A 17,068-nucleotide genomic window follows, 5' to 3' on the forward strand; every position below is an offset into this window, starting at 1 on the left:
ATAAAGATGAAATGGGCTAGATATTTGTCTTTCAAGTAAAACAAAAAAGTCCTTTGGATGTCCCAGACTAAAATCCTTTCCCATATCTAGACTTTTCCACTATTAAGAAACATACACAATCCCTCTCTCATGAAGCAATTTAAAAGAAATTGCATTTAAGATCATGCTATGGAGGTGAAACCTTTTTACTGTTTAGATATTAAAATTTAAAATTTATAAAAGAAGATTTAAAATATATACAGTATCGAAGTTTTCCAGGGGCAAGAAATCCCACATTGTACTATTTATGATGAAATATTTTTCTCTTCAGATGGTTTCTAAACCTGGAAAGGCAAAATGCAGGCTTAGTTTCCTTTATCCTTCATTTCACAAAATCCTCTGACTTGCTCAGTAATAGACTTTTCATTTACATAAACTGCAAATTCAGCAGATTCAGAGTTTAAATTACAGGAGACAACCTGGAACTGTAACTCTAGTTTTAAAAGTGCAAAATAGTTCCATATCACAGAGAACAATATCTAAGTAGAAAAATGTAAAAACGGTGCACTTGTAATATTTAGATTGCATAATACCGCTGTTGAGGAGGTCTGAATTAATTCCAAATTCAGGAGAAACTAAACATGAAACAGAAAATCCTTCTGACAAAATTCTTCTAAAGAGTTATGTCTTCTGAAACACAAATTGTTTACTGCTGTTTAATGACAATACTTCTTTTCTACCAGAAATGATGTTGCCAACTATCTGATGGCACTTAAACATTCCTAAATATACTAAATATACTACAGTAGTCCTGTATGTAGTGATAAAAGTTACACAGGCCTGAAACGTTTTAGAAGTTCAAGGATGATATCTATTTAAAGTGTTAGATATATGTCTAGAGTGGCAGAGCCTTCTGGGCTGTACTTTCAGCTGTGTTCTGGATAAATTGATAGAAGCAGAAATGATGCATAAGGTGACATGGAAAAAACTTACCAGCTTGCCAGAATGAAAGCTAGCCTGTACTAACCTACGCTGTGTTTCTGTATTACATTTTCTTAAGCCACATAGAAAAAACTCCCTATATTTTAAAAATTCTAACTTGTTCCACAGTATTTTTCCGAGTGTATGTGAGTGATAGCTATTTGTTTGATCTGAAAGACATCTAAACCTCTGCTGTTGCTGACAGTATGTTGCTATCTGTAAAAACAAAAGTAATTGAATGAAAGTTAACTGTCTGCCTCTGATCTGATTTCCCATATGGCAACAGATACATGCTGAAACAGTTGAACCAAAAAAACTCGCTCCAACTGTTCTGCGAAGCGCACTTCCCAAGGAGCTGTCTGCCTGAATTAAGGCAGCACCATGTGCTTAGGGTAGCACTGGAAATGTCTGATTGCAAAAATAGGCATGGTGAGGGCGGAGATGGATGTGCTCCTGTGGATCACCCTGGAGCAGTTTAAAAGATTACTGCCTCCAGCATTTCATTACTTTTCCTCAACTGGAAGTTATTGCATTTGTATCTGAAATGAAGTAAAAGGTTGCTTGAGTACTCCCAGCTCGTTTTTATGCCAAGTAAAACAGAACTGCTGAAATCCCTTTCAGAGAGCATTTACTGCTGGTTGAGGGTAGGCAACAGGAACGTCCAGTGAAGGGCAGTCATGCCCTGTGGGCAGCATCCCTGCTGAAGCCACTGCAGCTACCTCCCCAAGAGACCGAGTGTTCATATCCCGAGGTACCAGCACAGGGAAGGAAAATTTCTGAAGGCTACAGGCAAAGTCGTTAAAATAAAAATAATGTTATTCCCAAGCAATGTTATCAAGTCCCATTTTACCCTAGGTGCAATTATGTTTATGTTATTGTAAAACCCTCAGTATCACTTCAGCTGGGTCAACAGACGTTTGGTACACAGATCTGCCAAATTCAGGCTGACTTCTGCTAGACATGATTTGGTGTTGCCCTTGTTCCGGAGAACGCTGAAGTGACAGCAGTAGCTGAGTGCACTCATAGCTGTCTTGGATGGGTCAACTTTCCTGAATCTGGCCAGTGAGCACATCAGGGGAGGGAAACACAGCTGTTTTGGGGTGGTTGAGGGTACCTGTTATGATGGCAGGAATGCCCCAGCCAACAACGTAGTAGAACCGCATGTGCCCAAAGTTGATGTTCCTCACTTCAGTCAGCATCCGGTAGATGTGGAGCTGCTCCACGAACATCCATGCAAAGGTGCTCATGTAGAAATAATGCAGGAGGATGGCAATCACGGTACACACAAACTGCAGAAGGGAAAGGGCAGGGAAATTAGAGTTGCTCTCCTGAATCACAACCTGGTGAGTCACAGGCTCCTCTGTGCAGCTAAAGGCAAATGTAATAAAAAGGTTTTGGCAGAACAAATATACTTTCATTAATTAAGTTTTCAGAGTTTCAGAAAAGCTGTTCATATTGTGAAAGCGCCTTTTTTTTTTTTTTTTTTAATTATGTGGCCTGTTCAGAGTCTGGTTCAGCTTTACCCTATCAACTCAACATGCTTTGGTCACTGCCTGTGCCGTCCATGTTCTGTGGCTAATTTCTCCATGCGAATTTCCTGCACAGGTGAGTCTTTTAGCTATTCTGACCAAATTCCTTCTGCTCGCAGGAGGGGGCAGGGCTGGCAGAGCTCCTGGGTCTTCCGCATGGTGCAGAGCAGGAGGTGGGGATGCCCTTAGGGAGGCTGCAGAGTCTCACTTGCACAATGCCACTCCAGTGAATTTAGCCACAGTGTGTTTAACTGTATCAGCTAAACTGGTCTCACTGCAAAGCCAACAAATTGCTCCTGAGAACGGCCATCCATCCTTGGACTGACTCCGTGTCTCCAATTTCCACATCAAGGGCCATCCTACAGGGTTTTTTCTGCTACTTCACTCTTTCCAGGGAGAGAGAGATATCTCTCTCCAAGAAAGTGTGCTATTTTGGTAGTTTTGTTTTGTCTTAAAGTAGACACTAGTTTGTGCCTGAAGCTAGTAGATAAAGAAGTACAAAGAAATTCTCCTTGAGTTTGGCGGAGGTTGAGGAGAGGTGTGAGGTCTTCAGTTTAGGACCAGTCCCCAAGGAAGTCCTTCTTGCTCTGAAAACCTTCACTTCTGGGGACAGAAATCCATGAAGCTTCAGCCCAGGAAAAATGAACATGCTGAATGTGAGCAACAGATGATCTATAGACCTTAATGAAAGAAATCCAGCATTCCTCTGAGGAATTTTCTTACCAGTTAAATGTAATGTCTGTCTCACAAACAGGCAAAATTTGATGTGATCCTATGATGTAGCATAAGATCAGCAGACCATTTTGCCCCTATGTGACTGTGTCATAGATCTGAAAAGATCTGTTCCATCTACATCTCCTTTTCTGAGACTCTTTAAAAAAAAGAAATTGAGAAGTAAAAGCATAGGGTAAGGCAGTGGCTGTCTCTTTTGTCCTTGCGGCTCTGCCCTTCACTGATGATGCAGACCTTGCACATCTATACTTCAACAAGTCATGGAGGATGTCTGGCCGTTATCACTGGACTAAAATGATGCAGCCAGAGTAGATCACCACCTGCTCCACAGATCAACCTTTTACCTAATGTCAAAATCAGAGTATTTGACTACCTAGTGGGAGAGTGTCTTCTAGGTCCTACCTGGCTTGAGTAGGGGGGTTAACCCCCTTCTTGTCCACTGCAGAAAACCATCCTAATCTCCAGGCTGTAGGACAGACTGGGTCCAGAAACGCTTGGCTCTACCCATCTGTTGCAGCTGTGCTACTTACAGTCAGGCACGGAAGTCATGAGGAGAAGCAGAAAGGAGGCTAGTGCTGGCTGGGTAGTTAACATCTTCAGCTAGGAACAAAGGGATCTGGAGCTTCCAGTCCCAGGTCTGGATTTGGTTTTAATCCTATTTCAGCAGTACAAGGTGGACCACTCAGCTCTGCCAGTCTGAGAGCAGCAAAAATGAAGGACCTCCTGAAACCAAAGAGCCTGAGTCCTTAGTGTGACAAACAGCTACAGTAGGCAAACTAGTAGCTGAAGTCATCTTTGTGACCAAATGGCCACCTTGAAATCTCTGACCTTCATAGACTTGCATTTCTGTAATATCTGCTAATCAGCTTTCCCTCCCCACCTTAATGGTTTGATGGGTGAAAACAGGAATGACCACAAGCATCCAACACCTGAACTGAAATTCTGCAATTAACCGTTTCCTTTCAAAAGCAAAGCAAAGTATTTTGGTAAGGATCTGTAGAAAAGCTTGAATTAAGAGCCCTTTGTGTAACCATTCAATTTTTGTTTCAAAATGTTTTACATTGTGTTTTGGATCCTTTTGTTCTCGTGCAGTACTGACTCCGTGTTCAGATTTTGGCATGACTTTCTAGTGTTTTTTCAAGGTACAGTGCTCAGAAATGTAAGTTTCCTTGTTTGACTTTGCCAAGCGAAGGAATCGTACAAAGACCGCCAACTTTCTGGATTCAGTTACTGCATCAGCTTTATTATAACACCAAGTGTTATTGAAAATGTAGCTCACCAAATAAGAGTCTTTTTTCCCCTCTATGTAAGCAGGGCTTTTTTTGTTCCTACTGGCACATGCATATGAGTAGACTGCTGCCCTGAACATTACCTTTTTCAGGTAAGAAAAAAAAGAAAGAAAATAAATCACTTTCTATCAATAGTCCAGGGAAAGATTAAAACCTCACCCAGAAATGTGACTGTTAATTTACAGAAACCCATAAAAGCCAGGCTGGGTGCCAAGCAGCGTAGCATTATTTGTGCTCCAGCATTCTTTCCCTCTTTATGTTCATCAGTGCATGACTCGTTAGACAACTCTCATTCCATACAGACAGATGAATAATTGTCTCAAGCAGACATGGCTTACAGCTCTCCTAACTTCTCAAATTGACTGGGTAGGCTGTAAGGAGCGGCTTTCTGATGTACGAAATACATTCTGTAACTTAAAGATCTTTGTAAGTGGGTTAGAGGTTTGGGGTGTTTCATTGAGTCCTGGTAACAGTACAGGACTTGATCACACCATCAGCCCCAAAGCATGAAAATGGGAAGGAGCAAAAGGGAACAGTCTCACCAAGTATGACCATTAGTATTGTTGTAATGAACTGTTTTACTACTCTTATAAACTTTGCTTGGTGCTTCATGATACAATGAAAGGAATCTGGACTTGAGAAGCCATCATTTACAGCATAATTTTTGGTAAGATCCTGCAGGGATGTGGGCTTGGCACCCTGCTCCTCAGTACTCATGTCAGAGAACTGAAAGAGTATAAACTCCCCGCTAGTGAAATGCAATGAAAAATGAGTGGTGTGCTCAAGAAGGCACGGGAAAGGTCAAGTTACACGGAGTGCTGTGGATCAATTGGCAATGTGAGTTCATTTGGGCAAAATTATTTTAATATGCAAACTCATATATTATGAAACAAAGACAAGATGGGTCACACATGATGTGAAACCATATCCCAGTGGGCAGGTCACTGCAGAAGACCTCACTGTAGCAGCAGATAACTGGAGTTCCTGGTGCAGGGGAATACCGGAATACGGGACTAGAAGCAACATTGCCAGCTGGAAAACTGTCCAGTCTAGCATTCACAATTTTTCAAAAGGTAAAGTAAGGGAAGAAAGCCCAGAAAAAAAGGCAACACAATAACCTGAATCTTAGAAACTGAAGAATTACACCAGCTTAATTTTATTTAGTTTTCCAAAAGAAATACTATTGAACAGAGGCTTCCTGAGAAGACAATTTTTATAAGAGAGGTCTCTCAAATTTACTAGGAAAAGGTCTTGACAGCACCCAGTTACTGGAAGTTGAAATTAGACAAAATCTAACAGCATGTTTAACTGTGATGAGACAATATGACACCTTACACTCACAGAGGTAACGGACTCTGCCACCACACCAAATCTCTAAGTCAAGGTCAGATACTTTCTAAAATGCATGTTATAGCTCAAATGGATATCAGAATCCAGGGTGACACATTAGGCTTAAGTTATATAGTAAGTGAGGCTACATGTCAGGCACAATGGTGTCATTACCATAATGGTGATGATACCCACCGAATGTAGGCATTTTCTCCCATTTCTGCTGCTTGGACAATGTGGAATCAGTATGGTTAATTTTTTTTTGGGTATGTTTTCATCTCAAGATTGTAATTCCCTCTCAAAATCTAGATTGAAACATCTACAGTAAAAGATTTCTAGAATATAATTTTTCTTCATAGTGTTCAGATAATCCCTACGCTAACATTTTGAATATTCTTCATATCTGTTAAGGACATACTTTTTATTGCATGTCATCCCCCATCTGCCTACTGACTGGCAAAGGTGATTGAAGCTTGGCAGCACTGGAACCCTTGCCTGCTTGCTCCTACCTGACTGCATGGTAACCATGACTTTTGAGATGGGTGCTGCTAAGAATTAGCAGCAATACTACATATAATGCTATGCAGTTAAGATAGCAATGAGGTCCTAGGTACAGAACATACACACTTTGTGTGTGGTGTATATCCCACATTCAGTCTATTCATAGCATGCATTTCTTGACAAGCACAATGCCGGAGGTGCCTGCACTAAGCTTTGGCAACAGATATGATGTGCTGAAGCCAACAATCACTGTGGCTGGAAGGTACAAAGCGAAGTGACAGGTTTCCTACTGATTCTTGGATGTAGCAAGCTGTCCCATGCCTGGCAAGTGGCTTCTCCAGAAAGGCCATGGTGGGTGTGCAACATGCATATTAGCACCTGCACAGCAACATATAGTTGACAACCTACCAGTCAACACCAGGAGCCATTTGGGCTTGTGAGGTACCTGCTGCAGGAGAAACTGGAGAGTCTCCTACTGAACAGACAAAGCAAGACAGAAAACATACCGATGGAAAGGAAGGATGAAATCAGTATTCAGGGTTTAGTTCCTGGGATAAGCCTTCAACAGGGCTGCTGTCATTTATTATCTGAAAATAAGATATAGTCCGATCTCCTGGCATTGCTATTAATCATGTAAAGCAAACAAGAATATATTGACAGTCTGATGTTTTCCAAATGACTGTTGAGGCCAAGCAGAAATAAAAAAGAAGAGAAAGTGAAACAGATTGGAGCAGGTAAAAGTTGCAATATGAACCCCCTGATTTAAAGCTTGACAACAAATCTAGCAATAAGCACAGAGAAACTCTTACCGGGTTTTCAGTCTGGTTGATTCCAATAAGAAAGACGAGCTCAGAGAAGAAAAGGGCAGCCACCAGGTTTTTGTGGATACTATGCAAGTTGGATCGTAGCGTGCGGATCAGGACCAGCAGTACGAAGGTGATCAGCAAAGCCACCAGGGAGATGGATATGGTTGTGTAAGTGACGATCTTCAGAGGAAGCACCTCCCCATTCTGTAGAAAGACAGATTGACAGGACCTCTGGGAGTTTTTCCTTCTTTTTCCTCCAATCAAATCTACTACTCGGAATGTCAATGTTTTCTTTACTACTGAGCCAATGCACAGATTTGCTTTAGGACAGGAGTGGACGATGCCACCTCCTAAGTCACTCAACATGTTGAGTGTGTACGGGCAGCACCCAGAGGGTGCACCAACTAGGTAAGAAGCTCCTTTCAGCAGACACAATGGTGAGTGCTGTGAGGCATGGGGCAATGCACTCCTGACACACTGCAACATGGGATCAATCTGCTGACGATGCTCTGAGTCATGCTCAAAGCTCAAGCTGAAGCTCTGAATCAAAGCCCTCAAAAACCAAAGCCCTCGAAAACCAAAGCCCTCAAAAATCATGAGCCTCTGATCACCCACCTCTCGTTTCGAAATGTCCATCAGGACGGCAAAGCTGGTTATATGGTTGCACTGGCAAGCGATATGGCTCTGGTTTCTGGAAAACAGCTCACATCCTCTGGAGGACCAGGCACCTGTCCCACCAATCCTGTGGGGAAAAAAGGCATTTCTGAGAGCTGTCCTCTGATCTCCCCTCACCTCCCGCTGCTATTGCTCTCTGGGGCAGCTCTTGCTCCGCAACCAGAGAGGACTGTAAGTACCAAGACAGAAATATTTATAGCTGTCACCTGCCTGAAAGAATATCATCAACTTAAAAAGCCTTCAGTTTCTGATATGACAGCTGGCTTTGTTGGCCGACTTTTGCGGTTTTATAACAATCTGTTTTGAGTTTTAAAAAAAAAAAATTAGAAAATTTGCTTTTGGGTCAGTGACCACGCAAGCAATATGGTGAAGCGATTGCACAGAGCAAACTGGCCATAACACAGGTAAAAAATACCAAAACCACAGTGACACACGTGTTTTTGAGTCATCCTCATTTCCCTAGATCTAAACTCTGTGAAGCTCTTATTTGAAATATTTTTCAGCAGTAATATGATTTTGTTATAGCATTCCTCTGAAAAGTACACAAGAAAAGGTTAAAACCAGTAAACAGTATTTCATATTGGGAGATCTCTTGTACTAACATCGGGGAGGAAAAAATTCTTCCTTTAAAAATTCTTCCCTGTGCAGCCTTGGTCAACTTTAATGACTTCAGAAATGATTTTGTATCAATATTAATTATACTATGCTGAAGTTAATGAGGAATAAAAATAATCTTGTAGTTACTGAAGGAGTTTTTAATTAGATATTAAAGGAGATCTTTTTCATTCTGCAATAAAATACTTGTTAAACAGTTTTAATATCACTTTCTCTTGAAAAGTACTAACTTTTTAAAAACTCTTCCATTACATGCAGTTTAAAAGCTGCTTTTTAACTGTGGCTGTAGGAAGACGTAACACAGACAACAATACCATTGAAGTTGCCAGCAAATAACTGATAGATGAATCACTTCAGAGCTAATGAGTTATTCAAGCCCCTACGACGTTTAAAAATTTATGAAAAAGAACTTGCCATTCCCTCATAAATTGGCAGAATTATCTGTGGATAGCAGTAATTACACTACTTTACATGCAGGCAAATGGAGTAGTTTATTATTGCCAATGTAACAGATTTCTGTTGCCTCTTTGATCCTTTCAATAATATAATCTCCCGAAGCTTTTGCCTAGGAGGCAAACATTTCCTAGGTTAGTTTGCTCTTTTATTTCCAGCACAGGATATTACCTTTTAAGGGATTTTTCCATAGGTTCACTAGACTTTTTGGATCATTAGGAAATGAGTAACAGGTATTCCTCTTACCTTGGGCAGACAATATCATCCTCTCACTATATACGTGGTTTTATGGTTGAAAATTGCATTATATATGTAATAGTTATAATATTGTCAAATCATAACATGCAGAGCGTGTAGTTACCTCTCTTTTTCTTTTATTTTATCCACAGTCTCCGACAGGACTGTGCTGTTTCCATAATGCCATAAACCTGACAAAACACTTGAGAGGAGATAGCGTTCCTAACATTTTTCACATTTTCAAGAAAAATATGTCTGTATCTTTAACTTTACTGAATACAAAAAACCCTAAATAAGCTATTTTCAGAATATTTCATCTTTCCCTCACACTTTCCTCCTAGAGAGTCAAATACTTTCTGCTTTTGTTCTGCTTATGTATGGATTGCTTCCTAACAACTTGAAGAGGTCTAAGATCCCAAAGAAGGTATTTCCTCTCCCTCCAATTTTTCACTAAAACAAATGAAAGCAAATCCATAATAGTTGGTGGAATGAAAGGTAAGCTGCTTATTTTCAGTGGAACTGTCTTTGGGTTGACTTTTGATAAAAAAATTTGAGATTCAAAAACTTATTATCTCTCCTCATATAATTTCATCTGCAAAACCTCAGTCCTCCTTTTTACCAACACAAAGACTTGGTTTTGTAATTTTTTGCAGTGGCCCCAGCTGAGGCATCACGGGTTGGTGCTCACTTGCCAGGTACTCTGTCCATAGTCACTGGAGTGTAACAGGAGAAGATGCAGCTCATGTAAGAACTGAATCATCTCTTGGAGATGCCCTCCTAAAAAGACGGGCATGGAGAAATGAGAGTCCTGATCTAGGGACCTCAGACAAGCCATGAATTAAGACACTGGAATCGGACTATGCCTGTCCAGGTATAGATCTGTGGGCAAACAGGAAGAGCAAATACAAGGAAATTGTGAGATTTATTATTGCTTAGTGAAAATAAACCCTGCAGAAAGACATGATGGCATTGTGTTTGTTGGAAACCACATGGCTAATCCTTTGTTTGAAGAGTTATGACGATTATTTTAATTTTTCTCATGTTGATGGGAAGTGACTACACAGCTCTGTTCCACCAGGAATCAGTTGCCAGTTGAATAAACTGAGTAAAAGGGGTTTTCCTCCAGAATTATCTTCCTGGGTGGAACTTCTCTGCTACTGAGACAGTTGCCAGGCACAGCCCTAAAGCAAGCTGGAGACATACGTGATGGAGTGATTCCAGAAGACACAGACGGGCTTCGTTCTCTCCTCTGTTTCCAGCATGGCATATTCCACTATGATGGGCTTTTCCACCAGGTTGGGAGGAAGGTCCCCGTCACTGTGAATGGCTGTGCTCACTACAGGTGTGTTAATTATAGGGCGATTTGGCAATCTGCAGAAGGAGAAAAATTGAACAGTGACCTACATGTTAAAATGCAAATCACCGATTTGGTAAGGTTCTGCAAGTAAAAGATTTCCAGTCACTTCCACTGAGAAAGCGAAGCAGATGCACCATCAATCAGCCTGGAGACAGCTGTGTTTCCAAAAGGTCCTGAAGTGGTTATTCTCCCACAGCATGCCAGAGGAGGACAAGAGACAGTACTGTGGTGACAACTGCAGCACAGGTGACATTTTGGTCCCTATAAAAGCAGCTCTGCCTTCCCCGCACACTCAGAGTAAGTCGAAGAAGTTTACCTCAAGCTCCTTCGGTCAGGATCATAGTTTTCAGGCAGGAGGTGTCCCAGGGATCGGTATATAATGACCATGGCAACAGTATGATGTGTTGAGTCATCTGGGTGTCGCTTCTTTCTCTTTGCAAAAGCACTCTCAGGGCTTAGCGCATCACTGTTCACCTTAGAGGATAATTTTTGATTTGAAGGCTTCATTGTAGGCACTGCTATGGAATTACACAAATATTAAATTCTTTCCACACAACTTCGGAGTTACCATTTAAACTAGTAATTTTGCTTTGCAAAGATAAAGAGATGTTACTGTTGTTATAACTCTAGGCTCACGATGTTATTTTTGGTATTTTTAATAAAATTTTAGCACATTTCATGGTTATATAGCTGATAATCAAATAACCATTGAACCATGAATAACCATTTAGTCTAGCTAGAAAATAAGCCATTTCTAAGCTAGCAGATCCATAAGTATATAAATACTCTGTGCATGATTTAAGGAGAACATTCAAACAATACACATGCTATTAAATTGCATATATGGCAAAGCTAGTGTTATAAATACCACAATTGGTCATATGGGTTTTCTCCCTGCTAATTCTGTTATATAATGAGCTTCCAGTTTTGGCAGTATCTTTTAAAATTCGTATTCCCTTTTCCCTTACAGAAAAGATACAAGTGATACAAGCAGGTGCCCTGTTTCTGAGGAAAAAGTTATAAAGATGTTATTCATTATTATGTGTTATTTTCACAAGTGTTACTATTTCCCCATTTGGAGGATATTCAGCCACGGTATGTGTACAATTATTGCACTTTAAGTTACCCTCTCTCTCTTCCCTTGCCCAACTCGTGGTTCCTCTCAGCAATCTCCAGGCACTTCAGCGACACTGGGAAGCAGGTACCTCCCCACGCATCCTCCCTCATCACCCATCTCCCTGTGCAGCTCAAGACTTTTTATTTGCTGTCTAGTTCTGGTAACACGGCTCTGCTCCCAGGTTTGGATTCCCCAGTTCTCACACCACTTCCCTCCATCTCTGCAGGGACTGGGGGAAGGCGGCTGTGGGGCTGCAGGCTCTGGGCAGGCATCCCGTCTCATCCTGGTGGGAACAGAGGCAGAATGCTTCTCCCGCATTGACAGGGCAGTTCAAGGGGCCACGAGTGAGACCTGACAGACAGGTACAGCCAGTTACGCAGCCCCCCCCATGCTCCCACTGCTGCCGGCAGGCAAAATGCCTCAGAAGTATGCACAGCTGCTCCATCCCTAAATAATGTTCGCTTCTGTAGACGGCCGCCCCGCTCTCACCCTAGTACCACTCCGCTTCGCGAGGATTAATCACACTCCTTGGGAACTAGTCAAAATTGCCCTCCGAACGGCAGCAGAAGGGTTTTACCTTTCCTGTCTGAAGGTCTGAACAAAGTATCAGGGAAGACAACAGATGACTCCAGATCTTTTGGATAATCTTCTTTAATCTCATGAAATCGTGGTATTCTAGCTCCCGTGAAATTAGACTTGTCAAAGATGTCAACAGCAATAACTGAGAGGAAAAAAGTTTCCCATAAAATTAACTTCAGTGCTTTCAAATGCGATATTGCAACAAAATGCAACACAATTGAAAGGCTAAAATATCTGCACAACGCAGAGAAGACATTTAAACCCCCCAAAACAGAGTAAAATTTAATTTTTCTCAATTAATACCGTAAATGTCAACTATGGGCTTACATGTCAGCATTATGCTACATTTATCAAATTATAAATTTATTTTGCAGTGGAAAGGAATTCACAAGACAGTATCTCATACTAGGAAAACACTACTGCCGACATTGGAAATATAGAAGTGGCATGTTCTAATTTCAGACTTGCTTCTTGTAGGGAAGGCTAAATCTGCTGCTTCAGAAATATAGTACTTCTACACCTGTTAAATTGCAAAGTCAGCTAAGCAAAGAAAATAACCTGGATTTTACCTGGGACTACTCCTTAGTCCTCCAGTTCTCCTTCCTCTACACTAGCAGTTCCTCTCTGGCTCACCTCATCAGCTCTGCCTGTTGTCTAACTGCCAAAATATTTAAAAGCAGCTGAGTTGGCTTGAACTTTCCCATTTAAGAGATTGAGTGCCAATTTAGATGTTCTAATAAAAGTGAGAAGCTGGAAGTCCTGGGGGTAACCCTACACCGAAAGCTGTGATCCACTGCAAGTTTCTATATGAAGAAATATCCAAGTTAAGATCTGCAAATTCCTATTCCTTTCCTAGTCTCTAAATAACTCCCAGATGAGCCATTAGGAAACTCCATTAACACCGTGTTCACCTGGAAAAACCGTTCAAAAGAAAACAGACCCCTTTCAGGCCAGAATTGCCTCATCCCTCCCAAGCTCGCGCCTGTTTACTCAGGAAGAGCTGGTTGAAAAAAATCAGGATTTACAACCTGCAAGAAATTCCGGTTTTGGTTTTCATCTCAGTTCAGTTTGGTTAAAATACTGAGCATACTCTTTTTCTGAGTGTGAAGATAAAGTTATTTTGACTCTGATAGTCATGAATCAAAAGGAAATATTCCATTTTTGGTTTATTAAACCGAAATCAAAGTATTCCAGTTTGGCTTAGTTCAACAATAATCCTTTCCACCAGGAGTTGATGCAGGACTTTATGAACTTTGTAGCTCGACTGTCTCATGCCTTTGGTTTTTATGCCCCTGTGACTGTGGACATGAAGCACTCTCAGGACAAGGTTTGTAGGAAAGGTAAATTCACTTCTCATACCAATGGTTGTAGTTGGGAAAGGAAGACAAGCTTTTGGGCACATCAGCCCTTCTTCAGGTCTGAAATAAAAGCAGCAGCTTGAAAAGCAAAATACAAACTCAGGCTGAAAATAATTTAGACCACCTCTGAAAGAAAAACCAGATAGCAATGCTGCTTGGGAGGGACCTCTGAAGGTCACCCAGATCAATCTCACCTCCCAGTCAGAGCAGGACTATCACCAACACCCAATCAGTTCAGACTGTTGGTACCTGGGGAGAAAATGAAATAGAGACGGCAGGAGAAAAATGGGGAAAGAGGCTGACCAGGCTGTGGCTGCTGTGCTTCGCTTGCACGTCTACCACCAGGACACCTGTGAGGTACATTACAGTCCTGCAAATGCAGGAGGTGCTATTTGCTTGTCAGAGGAGGCATTTACTGGGACAGGTGGGGAAGGTGCCTTGGTACGCATGCGATGTTTCCTTCTCGGTTTAGAGCCTTTCTGGATATTTCGGACCCCAAGGATTTTGCTCTGATGGCGAGTTTTATGAGGCTGGGAGGGTGTTGGAAGGCTTGGATGGATGATTCTGAGAAAATACCTTTCAGCACAGGAATTTCTACAGAAGATGATTTTCTGGATAGGTTCCAGGCTAGGAAGGCATGTGAAAATCAGAGGTATACAATCAATAGTAGGGTTTTTTTTTGTACTGCAGTCATTCTTCAGGTGGTGGTGATGGTGTGATTCTTAGAAAAATGTGATCTACTATGTTCAGCTATACTAGGTGCTCTCAAAAGGCATTACCTTTACTTACAAACTTTGTCCTGCCTACCATCTGTACACTTCTGTGGCTGCAGCAAATGCCACACAGAGCAGTGGCACCACCCAGGGGGAAAACAGATCAGAGATCTCCCAGGAGGCCCCCATGGCAACTGAGAGATAGGGATCAAGGCTCCATTGCCTTGAAATGAAAGCACTGATTAGATTAGAAAATCCAAGTATGTCGTTTCTCAGTGGGTACTACTAAAACAAATAGCTAGCACCTCTATCCAGCACATTTTTAAAGCTCTAATACAAAATGGCAGTTTTCAACACAGATACTCACTCATGTTAGCGGCAACAATGACAAAAGGTCTCATGTAGGTTTTCTTCATGTTCTGGGCCACATTGTTGAAATATTCCTCATAGTGCCTGAGCAAGTGAGCAGTGCCACCCTCCGTTCGCTGAATTTGCTCCCAGTGCTCCTTATTGCTGGGGTCCAGTAGAGCACTACCCACTTTGATAATATTCTGAGAAAGAAATTACAAGCCTAAATTATGAGGGAAACAAAGTGCTGGGTTTCAAGTTGGGAATATTGAAAATGATTGGCGTTACTGCCTCAGGTGAGCGTATAATGAAATATTTTAATGCAAGCATGTTCTACCGCAGCCGTATGAAAATATGTACACCAATTACTCACCCTGAGGTTTTTTTATTACAGAAAGCAAATCCCTCCAAATTTTTTATGAGCAAAGTAATCCAAAATTGGAAGCTGTAAGAGAACTGCCTACTTTCTTTCCCCTTTACGACAGGAAACTAGCAAGAAAATGCCAAAGGAAAACCTAACCACGTGTTCTCTGTCTTGGAGAGATGAGAGACAAGAAAAGCGGAGTGCTTGGTTTGTACACTGAAGAACTCCCCTGGGGAAATCAAAATAATGTGATATGTTAAAAATCAAAAGAAAGCCACAGACAGCAGTATCGCTTTCTATTTTGATATTTTTTTTAACCTTGTTGATTCTTGGATAACTAGGAAAACTTACATGGTGAAGAATGACAAGAGCAAATATTAACTTGCATATAAAAACTTGAAAATACACAAGAAAACTTAAAACATGTTGTTCTCCCCCCATTTTTATGTTGCTTTCAAATGGTGTTAAAAAGGAAGTTCTAGCTGAGGACTTGCCCCTTCTGCCCTTTCTTACAAGAATATGCAAAGGGACCCTCAGGCTGAATGGAAAAAGACCCCAAAAGAGAGTGTTAAATGGCTTAAATTGGAAAGGTGCTAACAAGTTTTTAATCTTGGTGTACATATGAACTACACTGGTGCGTCAAAACCTAATTCCTAACCAAGGTAAAATTTGCATAAATGATGGTAGGAATTAATCACTTTAAGCTCTAAAATAGCCAAGGCAAATATGTAGGTTTCATTTAGAAGCAGACAGGGAAGATGTTATATTCTCTAAGTATTGTCTGAGGTTGCGAGCGTGTATCTGAGATAAAAGAGGCTGCCGGTATGACTATCTTTATCTAGGGTGAGAAGCAGTATGTGGTTCCCCAGGGACTCAGGAGACACATGCCATACTTGGTACCAGGCCTGCTCGGTGTTTGTGAATGTTATTTATGTTTTTTTATTATCTATTTTTCAGCCTTCTACCTGAGACTATAAAAAAAATAAATTCCTGCTCTTCTTGTGCTCCCTCAGCCTAGGATGTTACCTCCTTTTTCTCATAAGCTTTACTGATTAGTTTTCAAATTCCTGACCTATCCTAAAAATATCTAGGGAGTTCTTGAAAATATCATCTGTATGAGTTTCAGTGCCAAGTGCAGAGAATAATAAATTAAAGCAGAGATTTCCAAACCATTTTTTTCTTTTTTTGCTTATTGTTCTTACTTTTACTTAAAAAAAAACATGATTAAAAAAATGTTCCTCCTCAAGATCTGGATGGGAGAATTCATTCACTCCATAGCTCGCAGGTCCAAGTTTGTCAGCACAGTGTCTCCTTAGGACGAAAACCACCTGAATCTCTTAAAATCTAGTGTATCTAAAATCTCAAATGTTTCAGAAGTTCCCCACTTTCTGTTGACTGTACAGCCCAACACACAGAGGACTTTTCTCAGCCACTTTTCCTCCTGCTCCCACCTCCCCAGGGATGTCCTCTCCTGGCGCAGCTTGGTCTCGCACAGGGTCTCCAAGCTCACCCCAAAGTCTGCCTGACTGGGCTGGTCCTCCTGGAGTACTGTGAGCAGTGAGATGGGAGCCAGACCACCTTTGGCCAGCACAGAGGCCAGTCTTGGCCCATGGAGGGTTTTTCCAACGTCCCTACACTGGTGCCCGAGTTCTGGGCTCTGCTAGTCCAGGTCTAGCAGGATGTTTTAGCTTTGACTCTGTGCTGCACTATGGTCGGGGTCTTGGAAATAGTATTGGCAAGCACGGACAGCAGTGACACGCAGCACACGAGGCAATGTGGAGAGCTGTACGAGCCTGACACGGGTCACCCAACCTTCACATTTTCAGACCACAGAAAGCTCCCAACTTCCTCCACATCTCGCATTTTTCCACCACAACCATGTGTTTCCCCCAGACAGGGAGGGTGCTACAGCTTGTCCTCTAGACCTGGTCAGATCTTTGGTAATAACTGGGTCTTTCATGAACGCTCCGATTAGCAGAAGCCCTCTGGCATGCATTTTTTTTATGTGCCTGCATCACTTAAAATATCAGTACAGTATGGACCGTCTTTCAACGTACCAACTCTTTAATAAACATGACTCAAGTGTTTCCAAACTGAATTGTAAGA

General features: G+C 41.5%; 1 protein-coding gene across 1 annotated transcript in view; it reads right to left on the reverse strand.

The window, feature by feature from the left end:
• The window catches only part of CELSR1 (cadherin EGF LAG seven-pass G-type receptor 1), a gene marked incomplete at both ends in the record, with an annotated part of 173,490 nt that overhangs the window by 14,793 nt on the left and 141,629 nt on the right, over nt 1-17,068 (reverse strand). The window contains 7 exons of the mRNA XM_082479271.1: nt 2,075-2,249; nt 7,150-7,350; nt 7,762-7,888; nt 10,330-10,497; nt 10,800-11,001; nt 12,178-12,321; nt 14,618-14,801. Of these exons, the coding sequence (XP_082335397.1) occupies nt 2,075-2,249; nt 7,150-7,350; nt 7,762-7,888; nt 10,330-10,497; nt 10,800-11,001; nt 12,178-12,321; nt 14,618-14,801 (1,201 nt within the window). The remainder of the gene's footprint in view (nt 1-2,074; nt 2,250-7,149; nt 7,351-7,761; nt 7,889-10,329; nt 10,498-10,799; nt 11,002-12,177; nt 12,322-14,617; nt 14,802-17,068) is intronic.

The sequence above is a fragment of the Vanellus vanellus genome (assembly GCF_965231255.1).
Source record: "Vanellus vanellus genome assembly, chromosome: 1".
NCBI classification, from domain to species: domain Eukaryota; kingdom Metazoa; phylum Chordata; class Aves; order Charadriiformes; family Charadriidae; genus Vanellus; species Vanellus vanellus.